At 40.5% G+C, this 20,759-nt stretch overlaps 2 protein-coding genes across 5 annotated transcripts in view; one reads left to right on the top strand and one right to left on the bottom strand.

Annotated features, from left to right (window-relative positions):
- The window catches only part of acss3 (acyl-CoA synthetase short chain family member 3), a 57,362-nt gene extending 41,408 nt beyond the window's left edge, over positions 1–15,954 (top strand). For 3 of the 4 annotated variants that reach the window (XM_040035558.1, XM_040035560.1, XM_040035561.1), the window contains exons 10-16: positions 5,690–5,785; positions 5,974–6,037; positions 8,085–8,166; positions 8,737–8,859; positions 8,937–9,036; positions 9,141–9,316; positions 15,486–15,954. In XM_040035558.1, the coding sequence (XP_039891492.1) occupies positions 5,690–5,785; positions 5,974–6,037; positions 8,085–8,166; positions 8,737–8,859; positions 8,937–9,036; positions 9,141–9,316; positions 15,486–15,764 (920 nt within the window). In that variant the 3' untranslated portion in view covers positions 15,765–15,954. Of the gene's footprint in view, positions 1–5,689; positions 5,786–5,973; positions 6,038–8,084; positions 8,167–8,736; positions 8,860–8,936; positions 9,037–9,140; positions 9,317–10,220; positions 11,635–15,485 lie in introns of those variants that run through there. The other variant, XM_040035559.1, reaches the window with a different exon arrangement.
- The window catches only part of ppfia2 (PTPRF interacting protein alpha 2), a 180,950-nt gene continuing 172,369 nt past the window's right edge, over positions 12,179–20,759 (bottom strand). Inside the window, 6 exon segments of the mRNA XM_040035557.1 lie at positions 12,179–13,017; positions 15,719–15,810; positions 18,751–18,807; positions 19,010–19,166; positions 19,936–20,004; positions 20,492–20,667. Coding sequence (XP_039891491.1) covers positions 15,752–15,810; positions 18,751–18,807; positions 19,010–19,166; positions 19,936–20,004; positions 20,492–20,667 — 518 coding nt within the window. The 3' untranslated portion in view covers positions 12,179–13,017; positions 15,719–15,751.

The following is a 20,759-nucleotide window of genomic DNA, read 5'->3' as shown; positions in this document are numbered from 1 at the left end:
TTTTTTAGGTAAGCAGGATAGATGTTTTAATCATTTTTGTTTGGGTGAGCCACAGGGTATAGAGGTGTAAGTGGATATCTTTTGCTGTGTTGTGTTTCCACACCTCAGGAACTTTCCCTGGGGACTGAAAACCTTTGAAAGAACTCTGTGTTTCTCCACAAAAAAAGTTCTCAGGAAAGTATTTTAGCTCCCAAAACTTACAGAAACCTACTGTTGCTGTGTTGCTCTTCGTCTCTGTTCGCATGTTTCCTTTTAGGGGTCGCCATAGCAGATCATCTGCCTCCATCTTGCCCTATACTTAGCATCCTGTTCTGTCACACTAGCCCTCTGAATGCAGTCCTTAACTGCATCCATGAACTTCCTCTTTTCTTGGCACTCAGGAAGTAGAAAGGTTGGTGGTTCACTTCCCAGCACCGCTAGTCTGCATGCCGAATTATCCCTGGACAACATACTACCCATACATAATACCCAGAGTTTCCCCTGATGCATCCATTGAAGTGTGAATGTTAAACAAAGTGTTTAGTTATAGAATGTGTGTGATTGGCTGAATTAACCTTGTAGTTAAGAAAATGTGCTCAACATGCTTTGAGTGCTGAGTTAGAGTAGAAAAGCACGATATAAGAACCATTCCACTTACCATCCTGCCTGGCAGCTCCATCTTCAACATCCTTTCTCTGCACAAGTCCAAAGCACCTCAGCCCTGCCTCTCCTCTAACTGTGTCTCCGGACCGCTCACCCTGAGCCGTCCCGCTGATATACTCATTTCAAATCTTGTCCCGTCTGTTAACTCTCAATGAAAGCTTGAACATCTTCAGCTCCACCTCCTGTCTTTCTGTCAGTGCCACTGTCTCAAACTGTACGTCGCAGGTCTCTCTAGTATCCTTCCACACCCACCATCACAAATCCCCCCTTGACACTTGTCTCCACCCTGTCTGCACTCTCTTCCTCACTGGTGGAGGAAGAGAGTTGTCCTTTTGCACTGGTGGTGGGTTATTTGAACATTTATAATTTGAACATTTATGATTTCACTTGTTGCCGTCACACAGACACATCTGCCTGTGCTTTTAACCCTGCAGACTGTACATAAGACTAGACGCAACTTCTGTTTCTGAAAAGTGAAACTAATGTGGACGTGCTTGGAAACTTAAGAGAGAGCCTCCATGTTTCTCTGGGTTTATACGCATGCAGGGAGCAGGTTAATAAGGATGACAGGGAAAAAAAGAAAAAACATAACTGGATATTAGTGCAGGCACACTAAGGCTCATGTAACACCTCAGTAAACACATTTGAAATGAGTTTTACAGTTTCAGTTGCTAGTTTCAGCCATTAAATAAAACACGGTGTTCGTTTTGTACATCATGGTGTATTTGGAGTCAAATAGATGATAAAGCATGGAATTAAAACCTTTGCCTTATGTTGTCTGCAGACCAAAGCAAAGTTTTAATTACATACAGTGTCTACTGCAAAGCAAAGATACAATCGGCCCAACTTCATTCACAATAGTGAGTACACATCCTCCTTCCCAGCTTCAGAGAGGAGCACAAAGTGTGAAGAAGTTGGTGCTCTAGCAATTCGACCTAGATGATTTTATCAGGGTAGTCATAAAAAATACATTGTAAGTACATAAGTACATCCACAAAACTTACTTGATTGCAGCTTTTGTACTTTGAAAGGAAGTATATCTTTCTTTCCTATTGCATCAGATATTAATGGGTTGAAAAATGAGTGTGAGTAATGTTAGGTGAAACAGTTTAGCGTCTGGAGTAGCATGCAGTATCCTCAAAATATATCCAGCTTTTGTAAGTCAAAGTGCTCCGGTCAAGGTTTCAGAAGGGTTTTTTCCACATATAGCAGACCACTGAGATCTGAAGGATGAAGAGAACCTTGGAGATTTTAGTAAAGCTCTGAATCAGCTGTTGGAAAATTTCTCATCTTGCCTCACGTGGAAATACAAGAACCCGTGTTTTAGTGATGGAAGTAATTATTGAGAAATCTTTGCTTTATAAATCTTTGATTTCACGGCTGAAAGCGGCACAGCCACTTCTGATTTCCTGTATGGCTTGTTTAATGCTGAGGTCCAATTATAATGTCTCTTTTCATTTGAGTGTTGAATTTACTGGCTGTGCCTGGATCGCCGCCAGCAAGCTCTGGCTCCTGCTGTAAACAGCCAGGTTTAAACACTCCATTCAAGCTGACATGGTTCAGTAGCTGTGTCGAGCCCTAATCGACGTGCAGTCCAGTAGAGCTTGTAAACGACCCTTACTGCATCCTCCTGGTTCAGACTGAAATTCTGATATTGGCTGATTGCCAGTATTGGTTTAATATTCAAAGCGAAAAGAAGAATATTATCAGAATCTATTATGATTACATGCGATCAGCTGTTTTTATCATCTAACTTTGTAATAATTCTGCGTTTCTGTTCAATTATTTATTTATTTTGCACAGAAAAGTTAACTTCTGTTTTTCCACAACATACTAAATGACATAAAACATTAGAGCATTAGAAGAGTATCAGCACTGATCTTGAAACACCAAATGGTGCATACTCTCATCTCTTAGTCCGATTAAAAGTGTGTGGATTTTGCAGTGCAAGGTGTAACGGTCAGCAGAACTGAAGAGAAATCAAATGGGGTTGACTGGTCAAAAGGGGATGTCTCATCACACTATTGTAGCTGTTCTCTATTGCGTCGTCGTTGTCTCCAAACGATGACAGCAGTCACTCTCAGACATGTCGGGAAAGGTGTTCAAATAACTGCCATCTGATTTATAAATGCTAACACGTTAAAATCAGTTACCAGGTGGGTCAACCTGGTGTAATACTTAAAAAAAAAAAAAAAAAATCATTGGCAGTGAGTGCTGTTACCCGCTGTCAGTGATGGGTTTTGAACCCTGCAGAGAGTGGCTAACTTGTCACTGATGAGCGAGGTTGCCAGTTCAGAGGCCACAGGGGTTGTGTTATGTGTTCCGCCAAACATCCCCCGACACCCTCCCCCTCCTTTGCTCCATCATAATTTGCTAACTTAATCCCCCCCCCCCCTCAACCAACTGCAGCCTCCTCCCTTTGAAACCTGCTGTGCTGGATGTTGGAAGCGGCTCTGTCTGCCTGCACCTGTTTCGATTAGTAGCAGAGGGAACTTTATTATATACTAGATCAAATTCACATCTCAGAAAGATACAGAGCTACTTTTGTCCTGATCCATGCCAGTGTGTCATGTTTCAACATTCCCCAAGATCTTCTAGAGCTACGTTATGATGTCAAAAAACGGGTTCAGGGATTCAGATGAGCTGCAGAAGCTTCCGTCTGAAGCAATTAGGGTCAACAGCCTGTGTTTGGAGTTGATGGGGTTTGTGGACACTTGTAAAACCACATGTAAGGTTTTCTTTTCTGCTGACCTTGCTAACCCAGACCTTGCAGTGATCTGGTAAAGATGCAGTGGTAAGGATTGGTGGCTCTCAGTCTCCGTAGAAAATGCAGGCATTGTATTGTCTTTAGGGGGGAGCTGGTGATGGCAGACCAATTGAGATCTTTGGGGATGTGCATGCCAACATATTTACTTCTATCTCTCTGAACGTCTTGTGAGATGATTCACATTATTCCAACGATGAACAGCTGACTGTAATGTAAGACTTGCTGCAGGACCCTAGCCAAGGTTATGTGACTGGTGTCATGTAAACATGAACATGAATGCAGCTTTTGCATGCTCAGTCTTGTTGTTCACATGTCATAGAGTCACACGGTGCATTTTGATGAGATGTGCTGAATGTAAACAGAATTTTGCTTGTTTACAAGAAAACACCACGGGGCACCATTACCTCTGGATGTAAAGTCATTTAGGCGAAGAGGTTCCCGCTCCCGCCCAGTCTTTCATGTTCATTCACACAGGTGTGTAACCCATGCGAAGTCCTCTGTTAATATAGTTTTCCCTCTGGCTTTAATGAGGGGGTGTGTCTGATTTTGTCATTTGCATAGCGGGCCTGCAGATTTGAATATTTTGCCATTTTCCTTTTGCTCCCTCAGAAGACGAGACATTTCTGCCACCAGCTCTACCCTCCTCCCCCGCTCAAGACATGATCCGATTTGGTTTTAGAGTACCTGTCTGCATTCATTTGCATGTTAACGACCATCAAATATGTATGATACAAGCATCATATTTATACCACGTGCACTTCCTATAGAGTAGGCTCATTACCTTGTGAAGCAGCTTGTGGATCCATTTACATATTCGTCATGGGAAATATGAGGCATTTTAGCAACCCCTTATTTGTAAAGTGGTCCAATAAGCCCAGGCTCTGGTTGGCACTAAAATGCCAAATTTAAATGGGACCTAATATATTCTTGGACTCTACTAGAGTAGCTTTGCTTGATTAACTGTTTAAATAATACTGGGCTTTGGTACTGTCCGCAGCTCCATCCACTGTCAGACGAAGCGGTTTGAGGTCCTTTCCTTTTAGCTGCTCAATCGATGTAGAAAGCCAACCTCCTTGTGGCTAGGAAAAATTGTTGGTTGGCTGGTGATTGGTCACCGAGATGTTGAGCATGCAGCACCCAAAAGCTCCTGGGCAATCACTTTCAATAGCGTGGTGACTGCACGGGTTGCGGTTCGAGATTAGGGAGGGTTTGCAAATAATCTCCATCTTATTTATAAATGCTGGCAGATTCCCAACACATTACAATCAGTCTGTGCAGTCGGTACTGATGAGTGCAACTCATCTGCAGTCTGCTTCATGGAAAAATTGGACTTGACTCAAATGGAAGTATTGTGCAAGATTTCCGAGTGCTAATGTAATTTTGTGGTTAAATTACTGTCCTGATCGCAAATGGTCACGCTGCAGTCTCCAGCCACTATTTTCCCTTTTGTGTGACTATAGCACTAGCAAACTTTGTTCTGATTGGCTGCCCCTCACAAACAGATTTGCAGGTGGAAGTGTATGAAAAAACTATGTAGAACATTTTCCAAAACTCTAAGTGTGTGTGTGTGTGTGTGTGTGTCTGCCTGTATGACCGGGGGGAAAAAGAGAAAATATAATAAGTCCCTTAAACTTCTGTAAGATTATTCTTGCCCTTTGTGCAAACAGCATGTATAAAGAGATAAAATAATAAAAACATTTACATGGACGGATGAAAATGATAGAAATAATTGTGTTGTCTGTTACCTGTTGTGTGCATTTTTACTGAAACACGAGCTGAACTTAAGCAAATTCTCTGCCAGTGAGAATGAAGACACGAAGGCGGACTTTGTTCTCGTATTTATGCCGGGAGACTGATGTTCACCCACCAACTTAAAAGGGAGGACTGTTTCTGCACAGATGCTGGGCTTGCCTGCTGCTGTGTGATTTCTGATGTAATCTTCCCCACTGAGCTGGATTGATTCTGTTATTCCTTCAGTGGGTGGGCTAACAGGCCTGCCAGGCAAGTCTTTGCCGTTAATGGAGCATAGTTGTGTGGTGGAGTCGGGGAGAGCCCATAGGAGCTGTCATACTTTAGTTCAATGTAGGTTAACGCTGCTCAGAGAGGCAACACAACGCCACACGGACTCTTTTGATCAGTGCCCCATGAAAGGGTTTTCATACAGGACAGTAAAACAGTTACATTACACCACATATCCAGAACTCTTGTGGTTTGGCTAAAACTTTGTGCCTCACTCATGAATTTTTCATGAATCCTTCTTGTTTCTTTGTATCCTGTTAGAAACTGGCTCAGCTATTACTTCCAGTTGTATCGGTCTGGGAAACTCACTCACGCCACCTGCAGGCCAAGCTGGCAAACCGGTTCCAGGTTACAATGGTAAGAAATGACCTCTTTGTATTCAGTGTGTTACCCCCACGATTACAGCGTGAGGGATATCAGGGCAAAAGTGTGTCTTCTGATTGTAATTCCCTGTCTTACGTTTAAGCTTTTTGCACTTCCAGTTTGCCAGCGGGGGGATAGAACCACCTCTGAATTTGAAATGCACTCTTTTCCCTTTCCTCTAGTCACAGTGATCGATGATAACATGCAGGAGGTGAAGCCAAGAAGCCTGGGAAATATTGTGGTGAGGTAAGCCAGGTGCATATGTTCACAGCAACGTGAGTGGCTTAGTTATCGCTTCATCTTTCTTTCTTCTGGGCCTCTCACTTGGACACGGACATTAAAGATATTATATATTTGCTCCTTGTACACAAGTGAAATGTGGACTTTGAATCTTTTAGTCATTAAGGGTAATTATTCACTTTTGAAAAACAAGCATATGACTATAAATAGCACTCACTTCTATTGCTGGAGTTGGGAAGGCAGGGTGTACATGCGCATGTTCGTGAAAGAGAGTTACCTGTGTTAAGTGGACTTCATCAGGAAGCTATGACTCGCTTTGCAGGCTTATCTTCCAGACTTCTACCTATCTGTTATCACTTCACTCCCTTGTTCTTTCTAATTGCTGGTATTGACTCAGTGCTAAGGGGGATTTCCAAGGACTCCATGCTACAGTGCATCCTGAGATAATGATAGGCAGAGCTACACTCAGACAGGAACAGCTGTGCTATTGTACTTGCTTGTTGTATCCAGAAAGTCCGTGCCAGCCAAAACTCAAACAGCTTCATAAAGTTGTGTGAATATTTACAGAGTAAGCTTACAGGCAGGAGGGAGAGTCTGTGAAATGTGTGATGTGTTACAGCTCTTAGCCACCGTGGTTTTTACTAGAAAATTGCCAAAAACATGAACAGATTAAATAAACAAAGTGGCTGCAGGTTTCTTTTTAGCCTCCTTACACATTTTAATCATGCATGGTGACTGCATCCACCATGATTTGGTAACATGAACCCAAAACTAGAGGCAAAAAAAACCCCCCCTTTTTTCGTCAATAACAATTTAAAAGTAGCTTAATAGAATATATTAATCAGATTTAGACTACGTCTTCGAAGAATCAGGCCTTTAGATTTAGAACTCACATGAGTTGACATGGAATGTACTCTCACTGCTCACTATATTAGGTACACCTTGTGTTACTGGGTTGTACCCCCCCCCGTCTGCATTAAAAACTGCCTTAACTCTTCATTCTTCATGGCATCGATTCAGTAATGTCCTGGAAACATTCCTCAGAGATTTTAGTCCATATTGGTACGATAGCATCTCACAGTTGCTGCTGATTTGTTGGCTGCACATCCATGATGCAAATATCCCATTCCAACAAATACTAAAAGTGCTCTATCGTACTGAGATCTGGTGACTGTGGAGGCCATTTGAGTACATTGAACTTATCGTCATGCATACAAAATCAGTTTGAGATAATTTAAGCTTTGTGATGCAGCACGTTATCCTGCATCAGCCATCAGAAAATGGTTAGACTGTGGCGATAATGGGACGGACACAGTCGGCATAAGTACTCAGGTAGGCTGTGACATTTAAATAATGCTCAAATGGTACTAAAGGGTTCAAAGCGTGCCAAGAAAAGATCCCTAACATCATTACACCATCAGCGTCGACCTGAATCATTGATACAAAACAGGATGGATCCACGCTTTTGTGCTTGTTGTTTAAACTAAATTTCCAGCCATCCATCTAAATGTTGCAGCAGAGCCATGTTGGCAGCAACAACCATGCCACATTCAAAGCCACTTTTCTTCACTATTTTGAGACTCGCTTTGAATTTCGGCAGATTGTGCTGACCATGTCTGCATGCCTAAATCCTCTGAGTTTCTACTATGTGATTGGCTGACTTACTGTTGTTTAAAATGTTATTAAAAATCTGTAAAATGTAAATTCTTTAGACACCATAATGGAATTTGTTTGTTACAGGATTGTTGCATAAATTTAAATGTTCTGCTTGTAGTGAATAAACCCATGCAGAGGGTTGTTTAGTTTAAAACCTGGGAAATTGGGCCATTTGCTCAAGAACTGGGTCTTTCCTGTCTCCTTTTAAACAAACGCTGAGTTTTATTGTAGGACGAGCCCTTTACTGCCCTTTAACGTTGGATACACTGACTCTCTGAGTTTAAACAATAAATCATTAATTTATCTAGGTAATTTATCTGTGTTGCTATATAGAAGCTGTCATGAATCAGACTTTTTCATACAATTATCTGAATTAATTTTGTACTTCTTCTTTAAGATTGCCTTTACCACCTGGGGCAGCATTGTCTTTATGGCAGAATCAAGATCTGTTCAAGAAACTCTACTTCACAAAGTTTCCAGTAAGCTGTTTCATAATTACTTTAGAAATTCTCGCTGGTCATCGAGTCATTGGGATTCATTTATATGTGACTGTCGGTATAGTGCAAAAGACTATTTCCCTTTTTTATGTGTTCTTGCTATATTTAAATAGTCAAATTAGTCACAAAAGAGCGGAATAATAAAGACAATTAATAAATAATTCTCCTTCAGCACCCCTGACTAATTCAGTGGTTCTTGAACCTTTTCCAGGATTAATCATTTAAAAAGCTTAAAAAGATTTAAAACCTGTATTTATTTGAACAGTTTATGAAGCAAAACACCCACCCAAACTCCACAGTGAATTTTAGTAAAACAAAAAAGTCAGTTGTTTGTTTAAAAAAATTATTATCCACACCCCAGTTGCAGAGGCTTTGTGGACCACAGTTTGACAAGCCGAAATAATATAGGAAGAGGTGTCCCTCTAGTGTTAGACATGTTGCATTGCAGATCAACTTTAGGTATTTGTAGCCCTTAAACATGAGTGATGTTTAAACTGTCTGGATGAATTGACTTTAAGCTGCTCTTTTAATCTGATCCAAATGTGACTTAAGGGATTCTACGACACCATGGATGCTGGTTTTATGGATGAGGAGGGCTTCCTTTACGTCATGTCCCGGTCTGATGATGTCATCAACGTGGCAGGCCACAGGCTCTCTGCTGGAGCACTGGAGGAGGTATCAGAGCAGTTACAGGTGTTGATGAAGAGGATGCGAATGTTTCTCTGACGGTTATAATTTGTGTTTTTTAACAGTCAGTGCTGCAGCACGCTGCAGTGGGAGACTGTGCTGTGGTAGGGCTCGAAGACTCTCTGAAGGGTCATGTTCCTTTGGCTCTGTGTGTGCTCAAGAATGGTGAGGAATACTCACTGGGTGTCATAATTTTGCAAGGAATTTAGGGCATAAAATAAAACTACCCGGCAGTATTAACGTTTTATGCTTTGCGCTACACGTCTCAGGTGTGCAGAAAACGGAAGAGGAGATCGTAAATGAGATTGTGAAACTTGTGAGAGACACAGTCGGTCCAGTGGCTGCCTTTAAGAAAGTGCTCTTTGTCCGCGGGTTGCCAAAGACACGTTCTGGAAAGATTCCTCGCTCCTCTTTATCCAATCTGGTCAATGGCAAGCCCTACAAGGTAAGACTCAGCTGTTAAGGACACATGTAGTGCATTATTCTCATCAAACATTTCTTTAAAAGTAGATGCTGGAGGATAAAATCTCTGAATGAAATTTTTTTTTGCTTTTGCAAAGGCTTTACAGCAACTCTGGAGATGGTAATGCTAATTTCGCTACTTAGAATTTGAGCGACGATGGTGCATTAGTAAACCACACACTCACTCAAAACAAAATTGTGGCTCTTTTGAGTTTTCAGACTCCAAAGATTTCTCTTTGGAGTTGCTGTCTCAGTAGTCTCCAGGAGAGAATAACTTGAGAATACCTCCTCATATGGTGGATTTGTCAACAGATTTTTCAGCTGCACAAAACGTTTCAGTGTGACAAGGATTTCTGCATTGATTCCTCAGAAAACATTCTGTTTGTTGTTGTTTTCATGCATTGTGCCTTCACTGTGCAGGAGGAAGAACACACAGCGCCCACTCTCTCGCTGTGAATTTTCTGGACTATTACTTGTGCTATTTATCACCATCAAAGTTGTGCTTTGGACTAGAAACCTGGCAGCTTCAAGACCGTTAATAATCAAAATAATAATATCAAAAATGTCTTCAAAGGGGGGGGGAAAAAAACTGAGGACTAAGTGGGTGTATTGCAAAGATCAGACCAAGAAGAGAGCGTGCATCTGAAAAAGGTAGAAAAAAGAACACAAGGGTAACAGCAAAAGACCCGCAGGAAACTTTAACTTGCTAAAAATACTCATTAATGTGCCCATCATAAGGAAATGTCTACTGACTTATCAAAATAAAAGCAAAAACTCCAAAAATAAATATATTAAAAGAAAAAAAAAAATAAATGAACCACTTAAAAGGTAGTTTCAAAATTCTTATACGTTTTTTTTTCCATGTTAAGATTTTTTTTTTTCCACAGATCTCTCCAACTATTGAGGACCCGGAGGTGTTTAAAGACATCGAGAAGCAAATAGAGAGAGCGTCCAGACACGGTGCAGCCTGAGTTCATCAGTGGGATGCCAACTGGACAGTCTGAGCAGTTTCTGGCAACACAAAAGTCGCTCCATTAATAATAAGTGTGCAAAAATGCTCATGCTACGCACAAAGTGCTGCAAATGTGAGCACAATTTCTCAGTGAAATAAGAAACTTTTCTTGTTTTCTAAATTAAGAAGAGGTAGACATTGATGTCTAGCCTTTGGAAACCAGTCCAGATCCACACAAGTGGATTCATATTTCTATTTTGAATGGATCATACAGTTAGATCTAGAAATAACTGAATAATCATTTTTATGATTCTGGCTCTTTAGGCTATCAGTCATGAAACAAAAGTAATGCAACTAAAGTGCAGACCTGTGTGTTTAATGCAAGGAAGTGAACAAAAACGTCATTGAAGCATTTAGCATTTGTTAATGTAGTCACTTTATGTTACTAACAAAGGCTAAATCCAAATGAATGAACAGCTTTAGCTGGAATGGCATGTTGTTTGTTCTTGTTTTGATTTTTGGATACATTTTGGCTGCCGAGTTGGCATTTTGTGGTGCTTTTTCTCACAAAGGCATCACAAAAAGGGGAGCAATACCATAAAAGGGGGAAATATTTTTTACTACAGAACAAAAAGTAAATGACACACACACAAAACAACAGTTTGTAAACAAGCCCCCTATACTGCTACTATATGTGTATGTAATTTTTTATGTAAGTCCGTCCAATTAACGCACTTTCAGGCTGTGAGATCGAACTGAATGACTAACCCTGTGTTATCAGAATCAAATTATTAACATTTTGATGAATGTTATTATAGTTAAAACTACAACTAGAGGTGAAAAAGTTGACTGAAATACAAAGCTAGACTTTTGAAAAAATAAAAGCTGAAATGATTGTGAACTTAAACTAAAACAAAAACATACAAATGTTCCTAAATCTTGCCCCGAGGATATGCCCTCCATACAAATTTAACACTGAAACTAATAGATACTAACCTAAAACTAAACATTTTCAAACAATACAAATTAAATGAGAAAAGCCAAACTAACTGGAAATCAAAAACAATTCATGCAAAACAGGGTTACATTACAGAATACAGGTGCCATATTCATTATAACATCAGGGTATTTTCGTAAACCACTAACATAACATAAAATTGTTCTGCCCTTTGTATACGTATAGAAAACAACGTAATAATAATGTGAATGCAAAGTATGGCTTTGTGATTCATGAAAAATAATGAAGACTCATTGACAGTATATTTCTTTTTTTTGTTTTATTGACAATGAAAATTTGTTTGCTCACCACTGTTTCGACCAAAGTACAAGAAGTAGTAAATAAAAAAAAAAAAAAAAAAAAAAGGGGGGGGGACACAAAATAAAGCGATCTGTTGTTCGTGCAAATCGAAGAAATTAAAATGAAAAATTAAAAGCTTTTAAGACTTGATTTTGAGTCGTCCGTCGGAAATAACTAAAAGACAGATAACAGGGCAGCACGGCAGGTCACCCTGTGAAAACTGACGGAAAACAAAGCGTTAACGATTACACCAAATGTAAGTCACAGCAAGCAACAGGGTTTGTTTTTTTTTTGTTTGTTTGTTTTATCATTAAGTCACCTCACTTCAACATGGTCATATACACTCTACACACACTATGAGCTAAAGCAGTCTGTCTTTCAGTTATTTCATCTGTTTGTCTGAAAGGAGGGAGGAGGGGGGGAGAAGGCCAGCTCGGCTAAAAGTGTAGTTGTCCTTTTTGTGTAAATGCATCGCCTGATGAAACATACAGTACAACAAGTGACATGTTCTATGTATGACGCACTGCCTCTTCTTTTTTCCCCCCTTTGATCTCTGAGAGGAAGTTTTGTGCGACTTCAGAGAGCATCGGCGTCTCTTTTTTTTTGTCCTTGGCTACTAAATAGTCCGTTGAGTTGATGCGGTCTTTTTTTTTTGTTTTTTGTTTTTTAAAGAAAGTGCTTGTCATGTTTTTTCCTGCGTGTCGACACATCCCCTCAAAATGCTTTTTTTAAAAATGAGTCCATAAGAAAGGATCATGTAGTTGCTAGAATGAGGGCTAGAAGTTGTTTTTTTCCCCACCACTAGAGGGTGTGTTTTGCCACAACATCCAGTCTCTTCCTCTCACTTTATGGTGCAGCACAGGATCATCATCGTCATAATTATCATTATCATCATCATCAGCAGCAGCACAATGAAAAAATAAAACCATATGTACAAAATGATCTAGAGGGATGGGGTAATATGTTAAGAGCAGCATATAGTAATCTATGGTCCACTAAATGAGGTGGCAGAGATGTTGGGTTTTTTTTTTGGGTTTTTTTTGCACAAACTGAATATCTTTTTATACATATGTGTTTGTGTGTGTGCATATATATATATATATTTATGTGTGTATATATATATGTATATATTAAAAATGGCATATTTATATTAATTTACAGATAACCTACACATCTCCTGTAGAAGAAATACACAGTACATTATGCTTTGACAAGTAACTGTACATGTAAAAGGTAGAAATGGGGCAGCCTGCAGGACAGTTTAGCACCGGCGTCTGGTGCCCACATTATAGGGGACGAAAAGGGGTTGTGGATGTGGGGGTGGTGTTAGAGAGGAGAGCAGGGCTTCTTGGCAGTGCGTGTCAGAATGGTTCACTCCTCAGCAGGTTTCACCCGTCCAGCAGCTCCACTAATTAGTCTCCTTTCAGAACTGCACCTTAAGGGGAAACAGTGAGTAAATTTTAATGAGAGAGCACTTAGTTATTTTTACCCCATTTTTCGATGTTTCGAGATGAACCTTTGACCTTTCTTGTAGGTATCAGCTAAACAAGATGGATAAAGATGCTTTCAGATATATTTAGTGGCATCCTTATTTTAATGAATCAGCCTTTAAAAGAACTTTCAAAGGGACCTTAAAACCCCCCATATTTTCTGTTAAAATTGTAGATTCTTATATTAAATATAGCCAATTTTTCATGAAATGAGTGTATGAAAGTAATCCCTGTGAGGCAAAAATTCATACTTCAGAGTGATCTAAATGCTCAATTTCAGATGGGGATAACAGATTAGAAAAACTAATGAGGTCAACTCAGGCACAGGAGCCCCAGGGGTATTTTCAGGTTTTTTCCAATTGGGAACAGATGAGAATTAATGGCAAGGCAAGGATTGCCCACAGGAAATCAGAATATTTGATCACCAGTAAATACAGCGTAGGCTCATGTGCAGCCTGCTTTCGCCCTCTGGGGAAACCCTTGACAAGCCCCTCCTACAAATTCTGTAAAAAATTCTGTTTGCAAGGGGCAGCCAATGAGAACAAAATAAAGGGGATAGGAGTTAAAGTCCAGAAAATAGAAATATGAAGCTAGAGCAGACTAGATTCACCACAGTGGACTGAGTCAGGTGCCCAAGACGCAGTGTTTTTTCCTCCCATGTTCTAACTGGCATACATATATAACCTGTATACAAAGAACCAGCACAAAAGTCCAATGACTGGGAATTTGGCTCTTGTTAATAAAACACGAGGCTCCCTGGAAACATAGTTTTCAGCTTTAAGAGGTAAATATTGATCATCTGGTACCGGCAGTTTCATAGAGCCTGATCTTATTTTATGCAGCCCCATTTACATATGTGACATAGCTGAGGTAACTAAGTTATGCATAATGATTAATTACTTCCCTGTCTGCTTAATGGATGGTGTTAAAGTCTTCTTCTACACATTTTTTTTATGCACTCAGTTTATTGACAGGCTTCATTGCGTTCTTTCAGCTCAGCCACACAACTTTAACAACAGTGTTTTGGGCTGTAAGCTGTTCTAAAGTGCGGCTCAGCGCACAGCAGAGCCATAACTGAACACAGCAGCAGATAATGACAGGTCTGCTGCTGTATAGCGCCTATAAAACTCTTCACTCCCATCGGATGTTTTCACGCTTTACTGCTTTGCAACTTTAAACTGAGGAGGTTTAATGTTGCTACTAAACAAATCCCCCCAAAAAGTAAGTAGGTAAATATTTTATCAAGTTTTGCACCTTCAGTAAATACTGATCCTGAAATGCAGAAGCCTGCAAAGGTATGCAAATGTCTCACTGTATCGTTCTGGTACAGTATCCCCAGTTTCTGAAATGCTCTGAACTTTGCATCATTTACTTTTTTTTTTGCTGTGTAGGAGTATAACAAGCTGGTGAAAGCATTAGAAACTGCCTGCACAATGATCTTATTATAGTTATAACACAGCACCTTTTCCCTCATTGATTCAACCCCCTCTGCTGTGCTCTACCTTTCCCTACACACTTATTTCACTTTAACCTTAGTCCTTATTGCATGACTGAAATGCCTGAACTGGTACAGCCACAACAATAAAACCACCTTCCCAATCTTACAACAAATCTGCTCTGACCTGTCAGGTCATGGACAGTTGACTTTTGGAGATGTCCTGTTGTGCCTGGTAGTAAAATGTTTGAGTCCTTGGGGTTATTGAATCAGGCTTGTTTTGGAACATCCTGCTCAGTATGCTTGGTCTTACAGCAGTGTAGAGACAATATCCGCATGAATGCCAGGACCAAAGGTTTGCAACCGCATTGCAAAAAGATGATCAGTGTTACTTCTCTGCTGTTAATGTGGCTGATCAGTGTAAATGCACTGATGACAGCCTATGTCACAAGTTCAAATATTAGGACGTTGTTTCGTTAGTAAACATTTAGCCGAGGTCTTGTAAAGTTTTATGATTACCGACTCATTTCAACAATTTTTAATTGTTTTTAAGGACTTTTTTTTTTTTTTAGCAAATCATAATTATGTTTAATGTCTCATTGTTTGGGAAACTGAATCTTAAATATTGTTTTTCAGCTTTTAGCATCTGGTTGCTATTTAAATTGTGAGGGAACGTCTCTGTGGTGCAGATGCAGAAAGATGGCATCCCAAATCAAAGAAAATACTTCAGAGAAATTACAGTTTTTTTTATTGCACCTGGCAGGACAAAGAAAACAGTTGGATAGGAGAGTAGGGCAAGCTCACTTTGTAATCTGTGAAGTCTGGATAAGTTTCATAAGGCCTTCTTCAGCAGCCGTGAACAGTCATAATCATGTAAATGAACTTTGTTAACTCATTTCTGTGTTAGACACTCCTTGTTTATCTGAAAAGCTGATTTTTAAAAGCTTTGACCATAACTGACTCATCTTTTTTGGACAGACATTAAAGGGGAGACATCAGGATGGGACCACAGCTCCCTGCATGCCCTGCTGTCTCCAATCACCTTATCACAGCTACCTGGCCAAAACACCGCAGAGCCTCGCCAAGCCGACCAGACAAATATGCTTATCTTGGGGGGGAAATATGGCCCTCTTTCATCCAGTATCTGTTTTAAGTGCTTCTGAGGAAAGCTGTGCATTAAACAGGGCGAGATTCTGTGTTGTGTTACATACAGTGTACAGTTTAAGGTCCCTCTCTTCCTCCTCTCAGCAGGAGTAGGTTCTCACCGTGGAGCTATCCAGTCGCTGCACCGCAGATGGTCCAACTGTAGGGGAGACAGTAAGGGGGGAATTATCATGAAGTTGGAATATTTAGGTTCCTACTGTGCAAGATGGATCCAGAGGGAAAGGAAACATTATTTCTACTTCCTTACCACCCCAAACCACAAGGTTAGAGATTCTCAACAGGGAAAAGAAACATTTTTCTGAGTAGCATGTTCCTGCAGTAGAGGAGGCTGCAGTTTCAGGACTGCATCTAAGGGGAAATATTTCTTTTACCTAAGAACTACCTACCAAACGATTACCAAGGACAAGGTTTGTAGAACGCACTGTGAGCACTGACAGTAACACTTTTTTTGTTTGTATTTCATCCAAATATGACAAAGGAATGTTGATACAATCAGTGTCTATCTAGGTATTTAGAGTCTCCACATTTAATTTGAGAGCTGAAGAAGTCTCTTGGATGAGATGTGAAGTGTCTTTAAAGAAGTTCAGTCCCTTTCTTTCCAAGCTCCTTAATCTATCAGCTTTATTAAATCTAATATTAAAGCAAGCATTTTGCAGTTTTACTCAAGTTTATAGTTGTGTAATCAAAATCTAAAGTTCACATTTCAGGACACAATTTAACCAACATAGAAGTGACTTAAACCTGCACTTTATCTAATGGCCACCAGGGGGCTGTCAACAATTCCTGTTGCCCATTTGTATTAGGGTTTTGCAGATACGCGACCAATAACCACATGAGGTTAACCTGTCCAGCATTTTAGACATGCCACACTTTTGATGACAATGTAGAATCGAGTGAGTAAGGGCCCAGTCACGCGGGCGTAAGTCGCACCGGCTGTGAAGGAAAAATGGTTTGTGACGCACTTTTTCTTTTAGTTTTACCACTACTGTGGTACTGTGTTAGCGACTGTTTGCAGAAAACCAATGAAAACTACAGCCAGCCCTCGCCACCAAAAACAATCACTAGGAAGTTTCTGCTGCAGCAACTTCTTTGCAACTGATTTCACCCAGTAACTCCCAGGAACCCAGCTAAGGTTGTATCACATCCAAAGTGGTGGACAACTTTTGTAGCACGTGAGAAAATTCAAAAAAACGTGCACAGAGTACCGTACATGTTGTATTCCAGTCTATTTTACCATGTTGTTTTGTCTCTGCATCCCTTCACATATGTGGGCGAGATCCAGCCATAGCATCTGATTCTATCTTTACTTCTACCTGACAATGAGGTAATTGTGCAAAGCTGCATAACATGCAAGAACTGCAAGACAGAAAGTACTGTATGAAAATGCAAAGTGATTGGTTGCTCTTTTGAGGTCATCCAATTCAGTAGGTGGAAGAGTCAAACAAACTTTGATCATGGTAGTGGTCACTGTGGGCCTGAAACTATATAGTCTCCTCTATTGCAGGAGCATCGTCTTCCTTTTTCCACACAATGGCAGTTACTTGTAGTGACACCATCATAGAAGTAGTCATGGATCACTCAAAGGAAATTCCTGTTTTGAGTGGACATCACCAGCGACTAGATATCAGTGAGCTGTGGACATCACAGATCAGGGGACAGAGTGAGTAGAGACAGAGGAACACACGAAGGCTGTTTCTGTGTTATTGGGAACACCTTGTTAGAAGAGAACGCTGGCCAAAAATCAGTATATTTTGATGAGTTCCCATCATGTATTACTGCATGGCATAATTGATAATGATTTCCTTTAAAGGATAATTCTGGTTTATTGTGATCTTGAGTTATATAGTGTGCATATAGGATATAGTACAGTCTTAATGAGCAGATTGAGTTTACTCATTTTTAGTAGGACCTGAAATACCTAAACTTTCTTCGACTTAACCATTATGGATGGGCAGAAATTTGTATAAGTATAGCCGAATAGTTTTAATATTTACAAGAGCTCAAAATACTTAAAAGTTGAACTCATTTTCCTAATAAAGGCTGTCACGGATAGCTGAAAGTGACAACTGACTGTTTTAATTGCTGAGATATGGGAATGTGGCAACAAAAGGTAGTTCAGAGCAGTGTGGTGATCACACAGGTTTTAAACTGATCCCCTAACAGCCCAAAACCTTTCAAGATAAAACAAACAATTGCTCATTCATTAGGTAGTTTAATAAGTAGTTTTACAGTAGAGAGTTTACTTTAACCAACCTGTGCTCAGTGTCTGAACTGTGCTAAACTGCGGAAGGTCTTTCTGTTCAGCTCTGTCCTTTTTTAGCATCTACGTCAATCTCTGTGGTTTAAGGTTTAAATTGTGTCCCAGTTTATGCTTTCAGATCTCACTCTCTTAAATACAGGGTTTGTCATCAAATTGGCAGACTTCCATTATTTTTTATTGAGGTTCAACTTTCTGTGTAGTGCAAGAAGAGTAGTCTAATGCTCCCAAATCTCAGCAATTTCTTTAGCAAGAACAATATTACCATTTTAAAAAAACAAAACAAAACCCAAACTACCCAAATTTCACAAACCAGCATTGCCCTTTAATATTAAGACTGTTTTAGCCAGAGTCCTCTTTAACAGTAAAGGGTTGAGGAATCGCACAAACTGTCAGTTTTAGTTGGTAAAACATTCAAGATGTACTGTTGTACCTATGTAAACCTCCTGATTCAGGCCAACTTACATAGCACCGCTCAGCCACTTTTTGTTTTGCTGCTTCATTACTTCAAGGGTTAAACCAACAAGCATGGGTCCTAATCCATAACTTGACCCCTAGTTTGTTTTTAACTACCAGGGTGAAAGGCCATCTATTTTGCAGCTCTGCAAAACAATACCCTTGGAGTTGGATATTAAAGAGAGCTAATTATAGAAAGAGAAAAGAGAGGCGAGGGTGAGAGACCACAAAGAAAAGGAGAGATACAGCAGGACAGTGGTTGGCAGAGACCATGTAAAGAGGAGGGGATATATGTAGACTAATACTACAAATAATAATATTAACACACGCAGGGCTAACAAGCCCAGGACCTTCAGATGGGCTGACCTTGAAACCAATCCAAATACATGTCGTCAGGACTGTCATCCAGCGCCTCATAGAGGACTGCAGAGCAGCCGTCACAAAGTCAGAGAGAACAAGAGACACAGTCAGAATGCTCCTCACACACAGCAGGGGCAGGAACTCCTGCTCCCAGGTGAGATGCTTTCATCTCCCTGTTCAACAGGCAGACATAACCTATGTTTTGTTTGAAAGCCAGGCTTGAGAAATGCGAAAGTGTCATGTGTGAGAAATGAAGTGCACTTACCCTCGGGGGGCAGTCTTCTGGAGTGACCGGATGTTGCGGTGAGACGGAAGCCAGCAGGTAGTGTTTCTGCTGATCCAGGCATCATACTGATACCATGGATGTCCCGGGGAGGGAACTGCCTCCGCCACGATGGGCCTCGGAAGTCTTTGTCATCGCACTGAGTGACAGAATGATAGAGAGCTTGTTTTTAGACAGAAAAGTTAAATAATTATATGAGGTGAGAGAAGAAAGTTTCAAGAGAGTAGTCTTTGACTACTATCCCGAGTCCAAACGGCTCTCGCTCTCACCACCTGGTTCAGGCCTTAAGACCGGTTTGTGGCCCTCCTTTCCCTCCTGGCAACCTCCGGGACTATTGTCCTTTCAAAGTGAAGTTACACCTTTGTTAACCATGTTGATTGCAGTGGTACTTCTATTCAGTAAGTAGTTGATGACTTGTTTAAAGGCAAGTTGGCATCTTCCATACAGACTATGGGTGACAGCAGCAATCTGCTAAGCAACCACAGGAAGGTTTATGGTCCGGCACCCCCTTTACTACTGATTTCACCTAGCAACAGCCAGCAACCGGTCAGGGCTACCGAGTGGTTTGTTAACATATCATTCCATAGCAACAAGAGGCTACCAGGGGATCTCCAACTTGTCTATAGGCCTGTGCAACTGAGGCCTAATAACACTGATAAGCTTAATGCTTCAACATAAGTGAAAACAAAACATCCTGGCAGAGCTCATTACTTTTAAAGGGTAACGTGATATGTAGGATTTTGGATTTTCTTTTACAAACTAACTTCACAATTTGTAAGAGTATTCGTTATATTTAACTATCTAATAAAGTTGATAGAATGTGACTGTTAGAAATCCTTTAAAAGGCTTAGTTTTCACATTTCACCTCACAGTGGTGTGATGTCTTGTGGGTGATAGTTACTTCTTACCTCATCCAGTCTTCTGTCAGTGCCCAGCGCCAGCAGATTATTGTACTCTCGCTCCAGAATCTGACGTGCCTGAGGGGAAGAGGAAGGAGAACAAACAAAAAAAAAAAGACAACACATTCAGAAGGCCAGCTATTCTTAGCTGCATGGTAGCCGAGGCAGCTGACACATTACGTTATTCGTGGATTTTACCCGAGTATAGAGATGAGATGAGCAGTGAAAATTCACAGGGAAACTTGCCAGGGTGACAGTTGGCAAATCTGCATGCTCTGATTTAGATTCCACCGGCTTTTGAAGGCTGATACCAACATTCCTCTATTTTTGGACTGAAGCTGGCGACTGATGATATTTCTGCCCATAATTTACACCTTTAAATTTTTTTTTTTTTTTTTTCAATGTCTATGCCAAAAAAAAAGAGCTCCAAAACATATCTCAATCGCAATAAAGATTTTCTGTTTTCAGCTGGAAAAACGTTAGACCAACTTAATGTTGTTGTTAGTACACAGTCAAATCTGCCAAAGAAAATTGACTAGACTGCACAGTGCAGCTGCAGTAGTACCTGAGTGTTTTGTGTGGGGATCTGGAGGAGCAGTGCCAGGCTGCTGTAGTCAAAGTTGTCATCCAGGGCAACCAGAGCTCCATGCACACCGCTTTCCAGCAGGATGTTGGCGTAGTCCCTCAGGCCTATGCTCTGCACCCAGCGGATGACCCGCTCATTACTCCACACCAGAACGTCTGCAGAGACAAGTATGGCCTTCAAATGTTTTCACATATGTTTGGTTTATTACAACATTTTTGTACCTGAAAAAGTGTCAACTGAACTTGCA

The sequence above is a fragment of the Simochromis diagramma genome, unplaced genomic scaffold (assembly GCF_900408965.1).
Source record: "Simochromis diagramma unplaced genomic scaffold, fSimDia1.1 OVJJ01000816.1, whole genome shotgun sequence".
NCBI classification, from domain to species: Eukaryota; Metazoa; Chordata; class Actinopteri; order Cichliformes; family Cichlidae; genus Simochromis; species Simochromis diagramma.
The sequence above is the reverse complement of the archived record's forward strand: the minus strand, read 5'-3'. Positions and strand labels throughout refer to the sequence as shown.